At 39.5% G+C, this 15,952-nt stretch overlaps 1 protein-coding gene across 1 annotated transcript in view; it reads right to left on the bottom strand.

Moving 5' to 3' along the window:
* The window catches only part of LOC126117356 (uncharacterized), a 34,878-nt gene extending 19,795 nt beyond the window's left edge, over nucleotides 1-15,083 (bottom strand). The window contains exons 1-2 of the mRNA XM_049915042.1: nucleotides 14,499-15,083; nucleotides 14,213-14,402 (exon numbers count right to left, since the gene is read on the bottom strand). Coding sequence (XP_049770999.1) covers nucleotides 14,213-14,402; nucleotides 14,499-15,083 — 775 coding nt within the window. The remainder of the gene's footprint in view (nucleotides 1-14,212; nucleotides 14,403-14,498) is intronic.
* Nucleotides 15,084-15,952: the final 869 nt, after the last annotated feature.

Genomic DNA, 15,952 nt, shown 5'->3' with positions numbered 1-15,952 from the left:
AGGAATAGTTAACATTCGAACAGTACTTCTAAAATCGTTCGTGTGTAGTATATATGACAATATCAGACTTCCAAAAAAACATCATCCACACAAGACGGACGATAGCAAGAACCGAAGAGTGCGAGCACTACCGCATAATCAGCTTAACAGCTCGCGCATCCAAGTTGCTGACAAGAATAATAAATAGGAGAAAGGAAAAGAAATACCAAGATCTGTAAGCTGAGTATCAGTTTGGCTTTAGGAAAGGTAAAAGTACTGAACAGGCATTTCTGACGTTACTATTGATAGTGGAAGCACGACTGAGGAGAAACGGAGATATGTTCAAAGAAATCGTCAACTGGAAAAGCGTTCGACAGTGTCAAAGCCTGAGAAAATTATGGGTACGTCATAGGGAAGGACCGAAACACACAGTATGTACAAGAACCAAGAGGGACCAATAAGTGTGGAAGACGAAGAACGAAGAGCTCGGATTAAAAGCGGTGTAAGGGAAGAATGCAATCTTTCGCCCCTATTGTTCTATCTATATATCGAAGAAGCAATGAGGAAATAAAAGATAGGTTCAAGAGTGGGATTAAAATTCAAGGTGAAAGAATATCAGTGATAAGATAAGCTGGTAAAACTGCTATCATCGGTGAAAGTGAAGAATTATAGGATCTGTTGAATGGAATGAACACTTTAATGAGCATAGAGAATGGATTGAGAGTAAATCGAAGAAAGACGAAAGTAACGAGATATAGCAAAAACGAGAACAGCGAGAAACTCTACATCAGAACTGGGGGTCACGAAGTAGACGAAATTAAGGAATTGTGCTTCCTAGGCAGCAAAATAATCTATGGTGGACGGAGCAAGAACAACATAAATAGCAGACTATCCCAGCCAAAGAAGGCATTCCCGGCCAAGAGAAGTATAGTAGCATCAAATATAGGCGTTAATTTGAGAAAGAAATTTCTGAGAATGAAGTTCGTAGTACAGAATTTCGTGGTAGTGAAGTATGGACTGTGAAAAATTGGAACAGAAGCGAATCGAAGAATTTTGAATATGGAGTTACAGAAGAATGTTGAAAATTAGGTGCACTGCCCAACTTAACTCCTGATTGTCGGTCTATAAAGTGTGCATTGGCAGTGCTCCAAACAGAACTCTTTCTTTTTAGGGCGAACATTACTGCCACGGCCGTCCATTCATAAACTGAATACTGAGTACCTCAACTCAGGTGGGGAAAGAGCCCTCGAGGCGTAAGTCACGGGTCGACGTCACCATCTTTTCCTTCAAGAGAACAGCAGTAACCCCAGAATTAGAAGCGTCGGTTTGAAACACGAAAGGGCGTCAAGACTAGCGGATTTCTGAGGGCCACATTAATGATGTCAAAGGCGAACTGCTGACTTTCTCCCCAAGAAAAACTTACGCCATTATTACGCAAATTATTCAACGGGGTGGCCAGTTGGGCGAGACTAGGCACAAACTTCCTAAAGAAGTTTGCCATGCCCATAAAACAGGCGATTCGCTTATTATTCCAGGGAGGGAGAATCTTTGCAAATCCCGACATCTTCCCTGATCTGTTCTAATGCCTTCGACTGCAGGCAAGATTTATGTTAGATGGCTTAACAGTCAAGCTGGCCGCACGTAGGCTGATCAGAACCTGTTCCGGCCGTTGGATGATGTAAAGAAAATGGTTTTCTACTTTTAAAAAACCTTTTAAATAATAAAACATGACCTATACAAGGAATCTGATTACCCCTGTTAGTCATGGGCGAAAAAAAAAATTGGAATAGTCTTTGTCAGAACGTGCAGAATCTTATGTGAGACCAATAAGACGTCAATTTTAATCTAAATATGGTATGCCAATGTTTACGAAATAAAAAAAATAAATTAGGTAATTCAGTACAATTATTATATAGATGCGATAAATCACTTTAACGGGGCCAAAGTCAATATAATTCCAGTAAACCTGCAAAAGTAAAAACAAATTATTGTAGGGGAATACATAGACATCGCGCATCTGCTAGATGCCCACGATGCCACGTTTAATGAACAAAGTAAGAGCATATGGACTATCAGACCAATTGTGTGATTGGATTGAGGAGTTCCTAGATAACAGGACGCAGCATGTTATTCTCAATGGAGAGAAGTCTTCCAAAGTAAGAGTGATTTCAGGTGTGCCGCAGCGGAGTGTCATAGGACCGTTGCTATTCACAATATACATAAATGACCTGGTGGATGACATCGGAAGTTCACTGAGGCTTTTTGCAGATGATGCTGTGGTGTATCGAGAGGTTGTAACAATGGAAAATTGTACTGAAATGCAGGAGGATCTGCAGCGAATTGACGCATGGTGCAGGGAATGGCAATTGAATCTCAATGTAGACAACTGTAATGTGCTGCGAATACACAGAAAGATAGATCCTTTATCATTTAGCTACAAAATAGCAGGTCAGCAACTGGAAGCAGTTAATACCATAAATTATCTGGGAGTACGCATTAGGAGTGATTTAAAATGGAATGATCATATAAAATTAATGGTCGGTAAAGCAGATGCCAGACTGAGATTCATTGGAAGAATCCTAAGGAAATGCAATCCGAAAACAAAGGAAGTAGGTTACAGTACGCTTGTTCGCCCACTGCTTGAATACTGCTCAGCAGTGTGGGATCCGTACCAGATAGGGTTGATACAAGACATAGAGAAGATCCAACGGAGAGCAGCGCGCTTCGTTACAGGATCATTTAGTAATCGCGAAAGCGTTACGGAGATGATAGATAAACTCCAGTGGAAGACTCTGCAGGAGAGACGCTCAGTAGCTCGGTACGGGCTTTTGTCAAAGTTTCGACAACATACCTTCACCGAAGAGTCAAGCAGTATATTACTCCCTCCTATGTATATCTCGCGAAGAGACCATGAGGATAAAATCAGAGAGATTAGAGCCCACACAGAGGCATACCGACAATCCTTCTTTCCACGAACAATACGAGACTGGAATAGAAGGGAGAACCGATAGAGGTACTGAAGGTACCCTCCGCCACACACCGTCAGGTGGCTTGCGGAGTATGGATGTAGATGTAGATGTAGATATACGTAATTTTGTTTTGAAGCTGACAGCCAATGAAAAAATTGGTGCAGTTTTCAAGCAGTAGTGGCGAACAGCATCAGCTGGTAATATTCGTGGCGTGAAGATAATGATGGTTCAAAGGTTCAAATGGCTCTGAGTTCTATGGGACTTAACATCTATGGTCATCAGTCCCCTATAACTTAGAAGTACTTAAATCTAACTAACCTAAGGACATCACACAACACCCAGTCATCACGAGGCAGAGAAAATCCCTGACTCCGTCGGGAATCGAACCCGGGAACCCGGGCGTGGGAAGCGAGAACGCTACCGCACGACCACGAGCTGCGGACGAAGATAATGATGGATCCTCCCGTTTCATTAATATTCCAGTTACGGCGGTGGTCCACGTCTCCGTTGTAGTCGAATCAGCTGGCAGCACTGGCGCGATAATAATAGTTCCAGTATGCGCGTTGTCGTTACGCGTGCGACGTTTTATTATTAAAAGTTAATTAATCACGCGGTGCGGGTAGATCGGAATTATGCAACGTCTTTAGCATTTAAGATATATATCCGGTTAATGCCAATACTTCCTACAGTTCTTTCACCGTGTTGCCACAGGAAAACAGTCACATGTATTTTTCACTATACTGTCCTTTAAATATCAGTTCAGTTACTTCGTCTTCTTTAAGACAGTTTGGACGATATAATAAATGTTTTTTGATCAAATCACAGCACTGTTCTTTTACTTAACATTTTGGTTTGATCTACTTTCACGCAATTCTAACAGTTAGTGTCTCTACACGACAGTGGTGTCTGGTTCATGGCTACTTGTCACAAGTTCACACAGTTTGTAAAATCGTCACTGCAAACACTCGATGTACTTTTCAGCTTTTACTGTTCACTTAATAATGCACAATCTCCTATTAACATAGCGGACGCACTGTAATTAATTGTTCCTCCGCGTATCACCGTCTTTCACGCCGAAATTTGCAACGTTTGACACCTGCGAACCGACCACGTACCCACAACCACTCGCACGCTCTCTATCGATAGTCGTTCGCTCTCTCTTTGACACACTACTTCTCCGAGCCTAACCAAAGATTTACGAAGTATATAGAACCAGAACATTCATATTCGTTCAATGTAAAATATAAAGCAGTAGCAAAATGAATGAAGAAACAATGTGACGTATTAACAAATAAAGAATATTTGACATAAATGATACTATGACAAGGTAACGCACAAAAGAAAAAAAATATTATCGACTTTCGGGGAAATTAATGTCTTTACATGTGCCCCCCATTTTATCATGAGATGTTACACAGTACATGTTATGATAAAATGTCCTTACAAATAAAAGCCATATGCTACAAGTGATTTCTTTGTGTTTAACTTTGGCACTTTGTCAATTTGCATTATGAATTGTCAATCAATATTAAAAGAGATGAACTTACCTAACAGTAAAAATTTTTTACATAACTTTCACATATTAAGCAAAACATATATCTCACTGAAGCAAATAACTAATTCATTACACGACGGAAATTTGACCATAATGAAAAGAAGAACAAACATTATGTGTTCAGTCCAAGAAATAATATACAGGGTGATTCAAAAAGAATACCACAACTTTAAAAATGTGTATTTAATGAAAGAAACATAATATAACCTTCTGTTATACATCATTACAAAGAGTATTTAAAAAGGTTTGTTTTCACTCAAAAACAAGTTCAGGGATGTTCAATATGGCCCCCTCCAGACACTCGAGCAATATCAACCCGATACTCCAACTCGTTCCACACTCTCTGTAGCATATCAGGCGTAACAGTTTGGATAGCTGCTGTTATTTCTCGTTTCAAATCATCAATGGTGGCTGGGAGAGGTGGCCGAAACACCATATCCTTAACATACCCCCATAAGAAAAAATCGCAGGGGGTAAGATCAGGGCTTCTTGGAGGCCAGTGATGAAGTGCTCTGTCACGGGCTGCCTGGCGGCCGATCCATCGTCTCGGGTAGTTGACGTTCAGGTAGTTACGGACAGATAAGTGCCAATGTGGTGGCGCTCCATCCTGCTGAAATATGAATTGTTGTGCTTCTTGTTCGATTTTTCTGGGCTGCGAACAAATGCTTGCTGGATGCGTGCTACATTTTCATCACTCGTTCTCGGCCGTCCAGAACTTTTCCCTTTGCACAAACACCCATTCTCTGTAAACTGTTTATACCAACGTTTAATACACCACGTATCAGGAGGTTTAACACCATACTTCGTTCGAAATGCACGCTGAACAACTGTCGTCGATTCACTTCTGCCGTACTCAAGAACACAAAAAGCTTTCTGTTGAGCGGGCGCCATCTTAGCATCAACTGACGCTGACGCCTAGTCAACAGCGCCTCAAGCGAACAAATGTACAACTAAATGAAACTTTATAGCTCCCTTAATTCGCCGACAGATAGTGCTTAGCTCTGCCTTTAGTCGTTGCAGAGTTTTAAATTCCTAAAGTTGTGGTATTCTTTTTGAATCACCCTGTATAGCTACAATTATACACTATGAACCTGAATATATACACATACGTGTTCGTATTTTCCCCACACAAAGTCTTGTCATTATGTTATTTTTGTTTTTTTTAAGCTCTCTCTCTCTCTCTCTCTCTCTCTCACTTCATGTTTTAACCATTTAACCACAGCATCATATTTTTTATTTACCCGCACTGTCACAGATACAAAATAAATATGGTATATATATATATATATATATATATATATATATATATATATATATATATATATATATATATATATATATGTGTGTGTGTGTGTGTGTCTCATCTTTTGGAGTGATTATTCCCCAACTGTGAGTCATATTAAATATAATTTGCAAAATTGCAGATTACCATATCATATTGTCTGTGTTCTTTAATATAAATTGGTTTAATTTGTCACAATATGGTCACTAATTAAAATTTCATGGGCTGACATATGTATACATACAGTTTATCGTCTTACCATCTCATAAGCATTTGACTCTGTTCAATAGTTATAGATCATATTCTGCTTCTCACAAAATTATTTACTAACCAAATACCCAATTAAGATTTCATATTCCTTGCACTATAAGGCTTTAAATCCACTATATTTTTAAGAGCAAACTTCTTTCTCGATTTTGGGTAAACCAGATAAAATGCATTTGGGTGGGGTATACCAGCTACCCCAAATGGACCTTTGTACACATTAAAGAATTTAGCAATCTCACTATTTATTTCTTTAGACTTTTCATATGTTTTAACTAAAACTAAATCCCCTATTTTTAATTCAACACCTTTTACTTTGTCATCATGTCTTTTCTTCCTTTCCAACAGTTTCTTCTCTACTAGTTCTCTTACTCTTTTCTTCTTTTCGTCCCAACTTAATTCCTCCTTAATAGGGAAAGATAACTTTTCCTCCACCAAACTATCCTGTCTCTCACCTTTCATAGTCTCCTGAGGAGTAAACCCTGTTACATCATGAACAATAGTCTTCATAACCTCTTCAATATTTCCTACTATATCTCCCCAAGAACTGTGGTTACTGCTACAGTAGGTACGGCCGAATCTGCCAATCTCCCTCATATAACTGTCTATGGTGTTCCCCTGTGGGTGATATGTAGAAGTGTAAATTAGTGTGATTAGTAAGACCTTCTTTCCACTTCTTACATTCAAACTGTGACCCATTGTCAGACAATATGGCCTTAGGTTTCCCAAACGTCACAAAACAATCGCCTTCCAATTTGCTCAAATTGGCTTTCCCAGTAGCTTTACATAATGGATAGAGTTTTAAAAATTTAGAAAATACTTCTAAGACTACAAAAATGTACCCGAAACTTCCCATAGTCTTCGGCAATGCACCATAAAGATCCACAGATAACAGTTCCATCACATCATTCGGTTTAATATTTTGTACACGAAGTTTACATGTTTGATTTGTAACTTTTGCTCTTTGACATTTCTCACAGGTTTTGATTCGGTTGTTCACTCTCCTTACCATGTTGTCAAAAGACACACTTTCCCTTAATTTCTTTACACACTTCTTAGCACCTACATACCCAAAGCTTAAATGTATATAATCTATTATCTCATGTATATATTCCCGAGGCCAACACACTTTCCAGTCATCCGAATTTTCATCAGTTCGCCTAAACAATTCCCTATCATGAATTTGGTAATATTTTGGCAATTTATTGTTACTATCCTTCCTTTCCAACTCACGTTTCACCATCTTCCATATTTCATCCTGATTCTGGTATATTCTCATGTTTCTACAAATCCCTTCAATTTTCTTTTACCCTTGAGGACCTTTTGTATAAAATAATTTTACATGTTCCTCATCCACATCGTACCCTACCTCATTACCTTCACTCAACGGTAACCTGGACAAAGCATCTGCAATTTTGTTCTGTGTGCCTTTAACATACTTTATCTCAAAAGGAAACTGTTTCAAGAACAAAGTCCATCTTCTTAACCGTCTATGTACCAGCCAAAACTTTTTGAGAAATATAAGGGCTCTGTGATGAGTATAAATGATAGTTTTATTTCGCCATAGGTAATATCTAAATATTTGAAATCCCCAACTATTGCCAATGCTTCACACTCAGTGTAATTTCTCTCATACCTGGTCAATTACCTACTTGCAAAGGCTATGGTCCTATGAATTTCATTTTCCTCATCCCCAAAATTTTGAAACAATTCCACTCCAATACCGTACCCACTTGAATCAGTCCCCAAACAAAATGGTTTACTAAGATCAGGATGGTGTAAAATCATTTCCTCTTTCAAAGCTTCCTTAAGTTCATTAAAGGCTTTCTGACATTCTTCTGTCAAAACACAGCTCACTTTAGGACTCAATAATTTATTCAAACATGGGTTGTTAAAAGCTTGCCCTGACACAAAATTATGGTAAAAATTACACATACCCAAAAATGATTTCAATACTTTTCTATTCCTCGGGGATAGACACTCTTTAATTGCTTTCATTTTGTCTGGATGGACTTTAATACCAGTAGTTCACAGAATTCTACCCAAAAACTTTATCTCCTTGCGAACAAATTCACACTTTTTGAGTCTCAGGGCCATGCCCCCTTTCCTTAAGGCTTGAAACAACTCATTTAATAAACAACAATGTTATTCCCATGACCCAGTGGCAATTAATAGGCCATCCACATATAGTGTTAGTTTGAACTCAACTCTGGTCCTAATACTTGATCAAGAGCTCGTATAAAAACAGATACACTAACATTCAGCCCAAATGGGACAATAGTATACTGATAACAATTCCAGTTTAACAAATGCTGTATACTTCCTATATTCCTTGGCAAGTGGCACCTGCCAGTATCCGGAGGTGAGATCGAGACTACTTAGTTTACTTTGTGATACCGCTGTAAGGCTAGGCACAAATTGAGACGCGTATAGTGCGTGTGGCGCGACGCAGCGCAGCGCGCATTTTTATAACATCACAGGTTAAAATGGGACCGCGCAAATTGCGACGCGGCGCGACTGGGGCGCGACACGCGCCTGCGCCAGGTCGCGCGTCGTTGTGGTTGAGGCACAGTTTCTCGCGCCGCGCGTCGCGCTTGCCTCGCTAGCACCGTGGGAAATTTGAGGCGGGGAGCGGAAAAGTAGCCCGGCCATATGCTCACATCGGAACGGCGCATATCAGCAGTGGTAGTATTGCCAATACGATAAATTTTGCCTTACTGTGTACTGAATTTTATTGCCTTTGAGTAGTGTTTCGTTTTTCGCCATTTAAACGCTGCAGCTTTCTTCGTTAGCACGTTATACCTTTCTGTTATTTATATCTGAATAGTTTTGTTTTGTTTTTCTTCTGTCAAGAAAAATGTATACTTCAGTAACTGATGAGCCATTGGCCGTTGGAATTGCACCATATGCCTCCGCGATGTTTTCAGATCGCAAGAAGGGACAGAGGGTAGTGAATAAGGATGCAAGGAATATTATAAAATCATGTGATTAAGAATCAAGACAGGAAAGTAAGTCAAGGTTATATTCTCGCTGCCTAGTAAGCTAGCGTATCTGCACGATCTGTTACAAAAATTTAGACAGGGATAATCTCCACAGGTGTGATCCCTTTGTTCTTGTGGTAAAAAGCGTCCAAGATCTGAAGTATAGAAGTTTCACTGTGATTACTCTGATATGGATGTGATAATGTAATACGACACACTGTACTACATGCATGTGAACTACATATTTCCACTGCAAGCTAGAAACAGTCGAAAAGCAGTCACATATAACAATGTTTCAATTGGTTCGCCGTGATGAGAAAAAGCATTTCAATTGTTGCATGGACATTATCAGCATTAATAAACTAATTAAACAACAACAGGCTACACAAATGAAGAAAATGGTCGGTATTATTACAAAAGTAGGAATATCGTAAAAGAGTGTTATGATTAGATGTATTTAATTTGTTGAAATGTGCTGCTGACAAAGGCAGATCTACTGTCATGACAATGTTTTTCGAATTCCATCTCACAAGGCACACATGGCTAGCTTGTGCATACCTGTAGCGCATTATCCTTCGCTGCTGACAATACACTGACCATTGTGTTGTGCGACAGATCAATTGTTTATTTTTCTCAATAACAACTATTTTATTCGCGATCACGCATTGTCAGTTTGGCAAGCCCTAGGTGACTAATCAGGAACGCTCGTCATTATTTTAATACTGCTCAGATCAAGAGAAGGAATAAAATCCTTTGGTAAGTTTCCATTCCCGTCGCTCAGTGTTAAAAATACGATGGGTTACAGGGACTCCACCAAAATTCCAACAGAATTTCCAATCTCTTTTTGTGTGAGTTGTTAACCTTTTCTCATTCGAAGAAGCATCACCATTTATGAGTAAAGGCCACATTTCTCTTGGTGACTGGTTTAATTGTACTTCCTTTGTCACAATGTAATTTGCCAAACTCATCTCACAGCAGCTATTGAGACAGAAATCCGAAACGGAGGGCCTCATTAAACAAGTAATTAGCAATCACAGAGCTCAATAGCTTACGAAAAACCTCATAGTATCGGTTTGCAGTAACATAAAAGAAGAAATTTCATGTTTATTTTCGTACTAGGAAGCTCTTGTTTCGCTAGCTGTCGATAACTCTTAAAAAATTACAGTCACTGGAGTGAGATAAATAAAAAAAAGTATAAGTAGTGATATATCGCCATAGATAAGAAAGTTCCGTGTGTTTAATAATTGGCAAAACACTCTCCTCCTTGTGTGCTATCATTCGCCAAACTTTCGCTTCGATGTCTCGAGCGGTTTAGGAGATACGAGAGATGTTGCGAGTATTTCATTCTCGCGGGCGTGAGATCGGAAGTGAGCGCGCTACATGGGATCCATTTTCTCGAGATCGGAGGCAGATAGAGATCTCCTCCCAAGTCTAAACAAAAATTCAGCATGTTAGCTAAATTTCATACGCAGCAACATACGGCTTAATACGCACCAAACGCAAAATCATAGCGACCCCTAATTTTCGTTGCAAACTTTTTGAGTTTTGCGTAGTGTCTTACTAAAATGTGTACATCACAATAAGAATGGTCATTAGCGAGGTGATGGGCACTTCGTCACGAAGCTGACATATAACGCTACAAGTAAGGCAGAAATCATATATTTTCAGAGAATAGATTCTGTAAAATCGTTTGAGAAAGATAACAGGTTGCGCGCGCTTCGGTTCTGTCAGCGCAGAGCGTCGCCAGACGGCGCGTGCGAAGTATGGTGTACGCGTCGCAATATGCGCTGGACCCGCGCGACCCGTGCGGCACGTGCGTGTCGCGCTGTAGTGTGGTGTCACGTCACACGTGCCAGACGCTTCTCAATTTGCGCCTAGCCCTATGGTTGAGGTACAGTTTCTCGCGCCGCGCGTCGCGCGCATCTCGCTAGCACCGTGGGAAATCTGAGGCGGGGAGCCGAAAAGTAGCCCGGCCATATGCTCACATCGGAATGGCGCATATGAGCAGTGGTAATATTGCCCATACGATAAATTTTGCCTTACTGTGTACTAAATTTTATTGCCTTTAGGTAGTATTTCGTTTTTCGCCATTTAAACGCTCCAGATTTCTTCGTTAGTAAATTATACTTTTCTGTTATGTATGTGGATGTAGATCTGTTATTTATATCTGTATAGTTTTGTTTTTCATCAGTCAAGAAAAATGCATACTTCAGTAACTGATGAGCCATTGGCCGCTGGAATTGTATCATATGCCTCCGCGATGTTTTCAGATCGCAAGAAGGGACAGAGGGTAGTGAATAAGGAAGCAAAGAAAATCATAAAATCACGTGATTAAGAATCAAGGTGGGGAAAGTAAAACAAGGTTATCTTCCCGCTGCCTAGTATGCTGGCGTATCTGTACGATCTGTTACAAAAAATTTACAATTGCATAATCTCCACAGGTGTGATCCCTTTGTGCTCCTGGTAAAAAGCGTCCAAGATCTGAAGTATAGAAGTCTCACTGTGATTACTCTGATATGGATGTAATAATGTAATACGACACACTGTATTACATGCATGTGAACATCACTTTTCCACAGCAAGGTAGAAACAGTCGAAAAGCAGTCACAAATAACAATGTTTAAATTAATGAGAAGAAGCATTTCAATTGTTGCATGCACATTATCAGCATTAATAAACTAATTATACAACAGGCTACACAAATGAAGGCTCCTCCTTATGAGCTATCATTCGCCAAACTTTCGTTTCGATGTCTCGAGCGGCTTAGGAGATACGAGAGATGTTGCGAGTATTTCATACTTGCGGGCGTGAGATCGGAAGTGAGCGCGCTACATGGGATCCATTTTCTCGAGATTGGAGGCAGATAGAGACCTTCTCCCAAGTCTAATAAAAAATTCAACATGTTAGCTAAATTTAATACGCAGCAACATACGGTGTAATACGCACCAAACGCAAAATCAAAGCGACCCCTAATATTCGTTGCAAACTTTTTGAGTTTTGCGTAGTGTCTTACTAAAATGTGTACATCACAATAAGAATGGTCATTAGCGAGTTGATGGGCACTTCGTTATGAAACTGACATATAACGCTACAAGTAAGGCAAAAATCAAATATTTTCAGTGAATAGTTTCTGTAAAATCGTTTGAGAAAGATAACAGGTTGCGCGCGCTTCGGTTCTGTCAGCGCAGAGCGTCGCCAGACGGCGTGTGTGAAGTATGGTGTACGCGTCGCAATATGCGCTGCACCCGCGCGACTCGTGAGGCACGTGCGCGTCGCGCTGTAGTGTCGTGTAACGTCACACGTGCTATACGCGTCTCAATTTGCGCCTAGCCTAACATCCCCTCCATACTCTCTGGCCTATGGTTTCTCTCCTTACCACTTCATATAACATTCTGGCATCAATAACTAGTCTCACACTACCATCTTCCTTGCCCACAACGAGCAGAGGTGAATTATATTCACTCTTCCCGCGCTCTATAACACCAGAATCCAACATCCTCTCACTCTCTTTATTGACCACTTCCCTTTTTCGAAAAAGGTTCATGTAGTTTGATATCCAACTTACATTCAAAATTCTTTACTCTTCGCGGTTTGTCAGAAAAAACTTCTCTATTTACCCACAAAACTTCTTTCAGTTCCCCTTTCTGGCATTCATCTAACCCTTCAACTTTAGACATTTGGTTCTCCAGTTCGTGTATAAGTCCATTTGTATCCTCCTCACTTCTATAATCCAAGTTCAGCTTAACATCATCCAGACTAGTCCCTACAGGGATCGTCTTCACTTTCAAATGCCTTAATAAGTGGTCCTTGTCATTGACCAATCCATCAAACTTCACACTGATCCTTGATCCATCACTCTCAAAATTAACTCTGCCAACCAATCCATGCCCAATATAATATTCACTGTTAACCCAGGTACCACAAAAAATTATGTACTAGACCTATGTCCCCAATCTCAAATTCCAGAATTATTTGATGTTTAATAACCCTGCTTAATTTCCCTGTAGCACACACTATCTTCAAACCTACTGTTGATACATCCATCACTTGATTATGCTCCTTTATGTTATTAAATAAACTTTCAGCAATAGCACTAATTTCACTTCCTGTATCCGAAAGAGCTTTTTCTTCTCCACTATACATTCCAGTTCTCACAAAAGGTTGCTTAATCCTATCATCCTCATCACTACTCTCATCGCATAACAAATCCTGCTCAATTTCACTATGAACCCAGTCATCGCAATTCAACTTTGAATTTTTATTCCCTTCTAAACATTTCTGAAGAGCACAAACACCTGCTCCCTCCTTATCATCATCTGCTATTCCTACATCTCTATGAATAATAAAAACATTAAGTTCTTCCTAATTAATTACTCTCTCTTTATGGTTCAAAGCATGTGTATTCATCACTTCTCCATTGACCTCAGAATTTGATCCTTGTCCTACCTTAATATCTTTTCTTAAACCATCACATTCATGGAAAACACCCTTTTCACAACTTTCTTTCTCTCTTCCCCTACTGCAACCGTTACTCATATTCTCCCCTTCACTATTATCACTAACATTTTGCAATATCTTCTGTTCCTTTATCACCTTCTTTGGCTGCTCTACATATTCTTTAACTCCCTCATACATCTGGGAAAATCTTTCCATACATGGGTCCCCTAATTCCTTACCACCTTCACCATTAACTTAAGGTCCAATTTCTTCAATCACCAGACCATGATGACTACACACCCTATCACCATAATCATTACAAATGCTATTACACATCACTGTATCCCTTACATTACCATGGTAATTTGAAAATTGAACAGCCCCTAAACTATGACCCACCCCAACACGGGCCATCACTGTAGCGGGGTTCCATTTACCTCTTGTGATTCCCCTACTGTCTGATAACCTTGGCTATTTCCTCTGATATTTCCTCGGCCTTGGCCTCTTCCTCTACCTCTAACATTTACTTGGTTCACTCTTCATATTCTATCCTGATTCTCATGCCTGTTTTCATTAAATGAACAGCCCACTTGCCACCTATCTACATCCCTCACTCTGTTCAGAAAATCTTTAATAGTATTGACATTTCCTATCAACCCATATCTTCTATTAGGAGGCAACTTCCCTATCAATACTTCTATAGTGTCTTTGTCACTCCATGGGCTGTCCAAATGTTTCAGTTTACCGATCCACTTCTCACAATATTCTCTCATATTCTCCCTAGTCCTCCTATCATACCATGGAGCCTTCTTAAAAGCTTCTATGACATCACTATGTTTTTCTTTCGACCAGTACTCTTTCAAAAACGCTGACACAAAATCATCAAATGTTTCATATTTTTCTGGTGCATCAGCTCCCCAATGTAAACCTTCTCCCTTTAAACAAGCACTTGCCCTCCTTAGCTTATCTTTTTCTGTCCAATCTGTAGTAAACGGACCCTTCAAACTATTCACAAATCACACAGGATGTACGTCTCCATTAGGATCAAAATTTATATTGTTGAAACTACTTCCATCCTTTATCTGTACTACTATTGGTGATAGAGTAAACCGCTTATCCTGTACCGTCTTTTCAAAACTCCCTACTCTAGTCTCAATCTTAGAAGTGGTCTCTTTAATATCTTTCACTTCTGTCTTAGTCTTTTGCCTATATTCATGGAAAATTCCTTTGCAGTAATCATTAATTTCCTCCTTCCCTTCCATACATTCGGTAGCTTGGGCTTTAATGTTTTTATCCAAGCCTTCTACACTTTCCTTTACAATGTTTTCAAATTTCTGCTGCTTCTTATTTAACTCAAACTCCGTCTCTTTAAAAGTCTCTTTAACATCATCTTTAACTTTCTCAAAATCTTTGTGATTAACTGACTTATAATCCAAAATTTTCTTTTCCAATCCCTCTTCCAATTCCTGTTTACATCCCTTCAGACGCTGTTCAAACGTTTCACCCAGCCTTTTAATTTCTTCACCCATTTCTTTGCTAACAGCTTGTATATCCACTCTCATCTCTTTCTGTGATCTATTAATAGCTTCTATCTTGCCACCCAGTCCCTTATCCATTTTCCTTCATATTAGTTAAAAGCAATGCTAACATACTTTCTACTCCTCCCTTATCATCTACAATTTTTTTGACACCTGATTCTAATTTAATGGCTGTCCCCGTATCTACTTTTTCTGTAACAAATTCTGTGTCTTTTTCCTCATTTTCTTTATCTTCCCACATCTGAAAGCTTGCTACTCTTTCTTCCCCTTTGATCGTCATATTGCCCACAAAATTAAATATAGTTAACCCAAGCAAAACACAAAATTACTCTATCAAACTCTGAGCTCGGACTCTAAGACTGCAAAAATTCCACAAGACAGCATTGAAACAATACTGCCCTGTCGCTAAACGGTCGCCATCTGTAAAGAAACTGGTTCTCTACTTTAAAAAAAAACCTTTTAAATAATAAAACATCACCTATACAAGGAATCTCCACATATCTTTAGAAATTCACCGAATGACATGAGCTCCTATATGTGCTCGGTAAATGTGCTTTAAATTCAGACTCATGTTTGAAGGCTATAAATAGGTTTAGATTATTCCTCACCAACTGTTTTGGCATTGTGCAATATGTGTGACTCAAAGTCCTTCAACGTCGATGTGGCGACCAAAATAGAAATATATTCTAATTTTATCGTAGTTTTCAGTGTTAACATAGTCGAATATGAGCACGATGTCTGACTTTACTTTTTACAGTGGAGGGACATCACTGCCTTCAGTAAATGTCATATATGTCACACCATCGGCATCTTTCAGTGTCTCCTATAATAGCTGGCATTGGGGCTGAAACATTGTTTTCAAAATACAGCAGCCAAGTGTGTTTGCAATGTCCTGCCACAGTTGGACGACCCCACAATTTTCCACACGTATATTATCGGGAAGAAGA

This window comes from Schistocerca cancellata, chromosome 1 (genome assembly GCF_023864275.1).
Source record: "Schistocerca cancellata isolate TAMUIC-IGC-003103 chromosome 1, iqSchCanc2.1, whole genome shotgun sequence".
Taxonomy (NCBI): domain Eukaryota; kingdom Metazoa; phylum Arthropoda; class Insecta; order Orthoptera; family Acrididae; genus Schistocerca; species Schistocerca cancellata.
The sequence above is the reverse complement of the archived record's forward strand: the minus strand, read 5'-3'. Positions and strand labels throughout refer to the sequence as shown.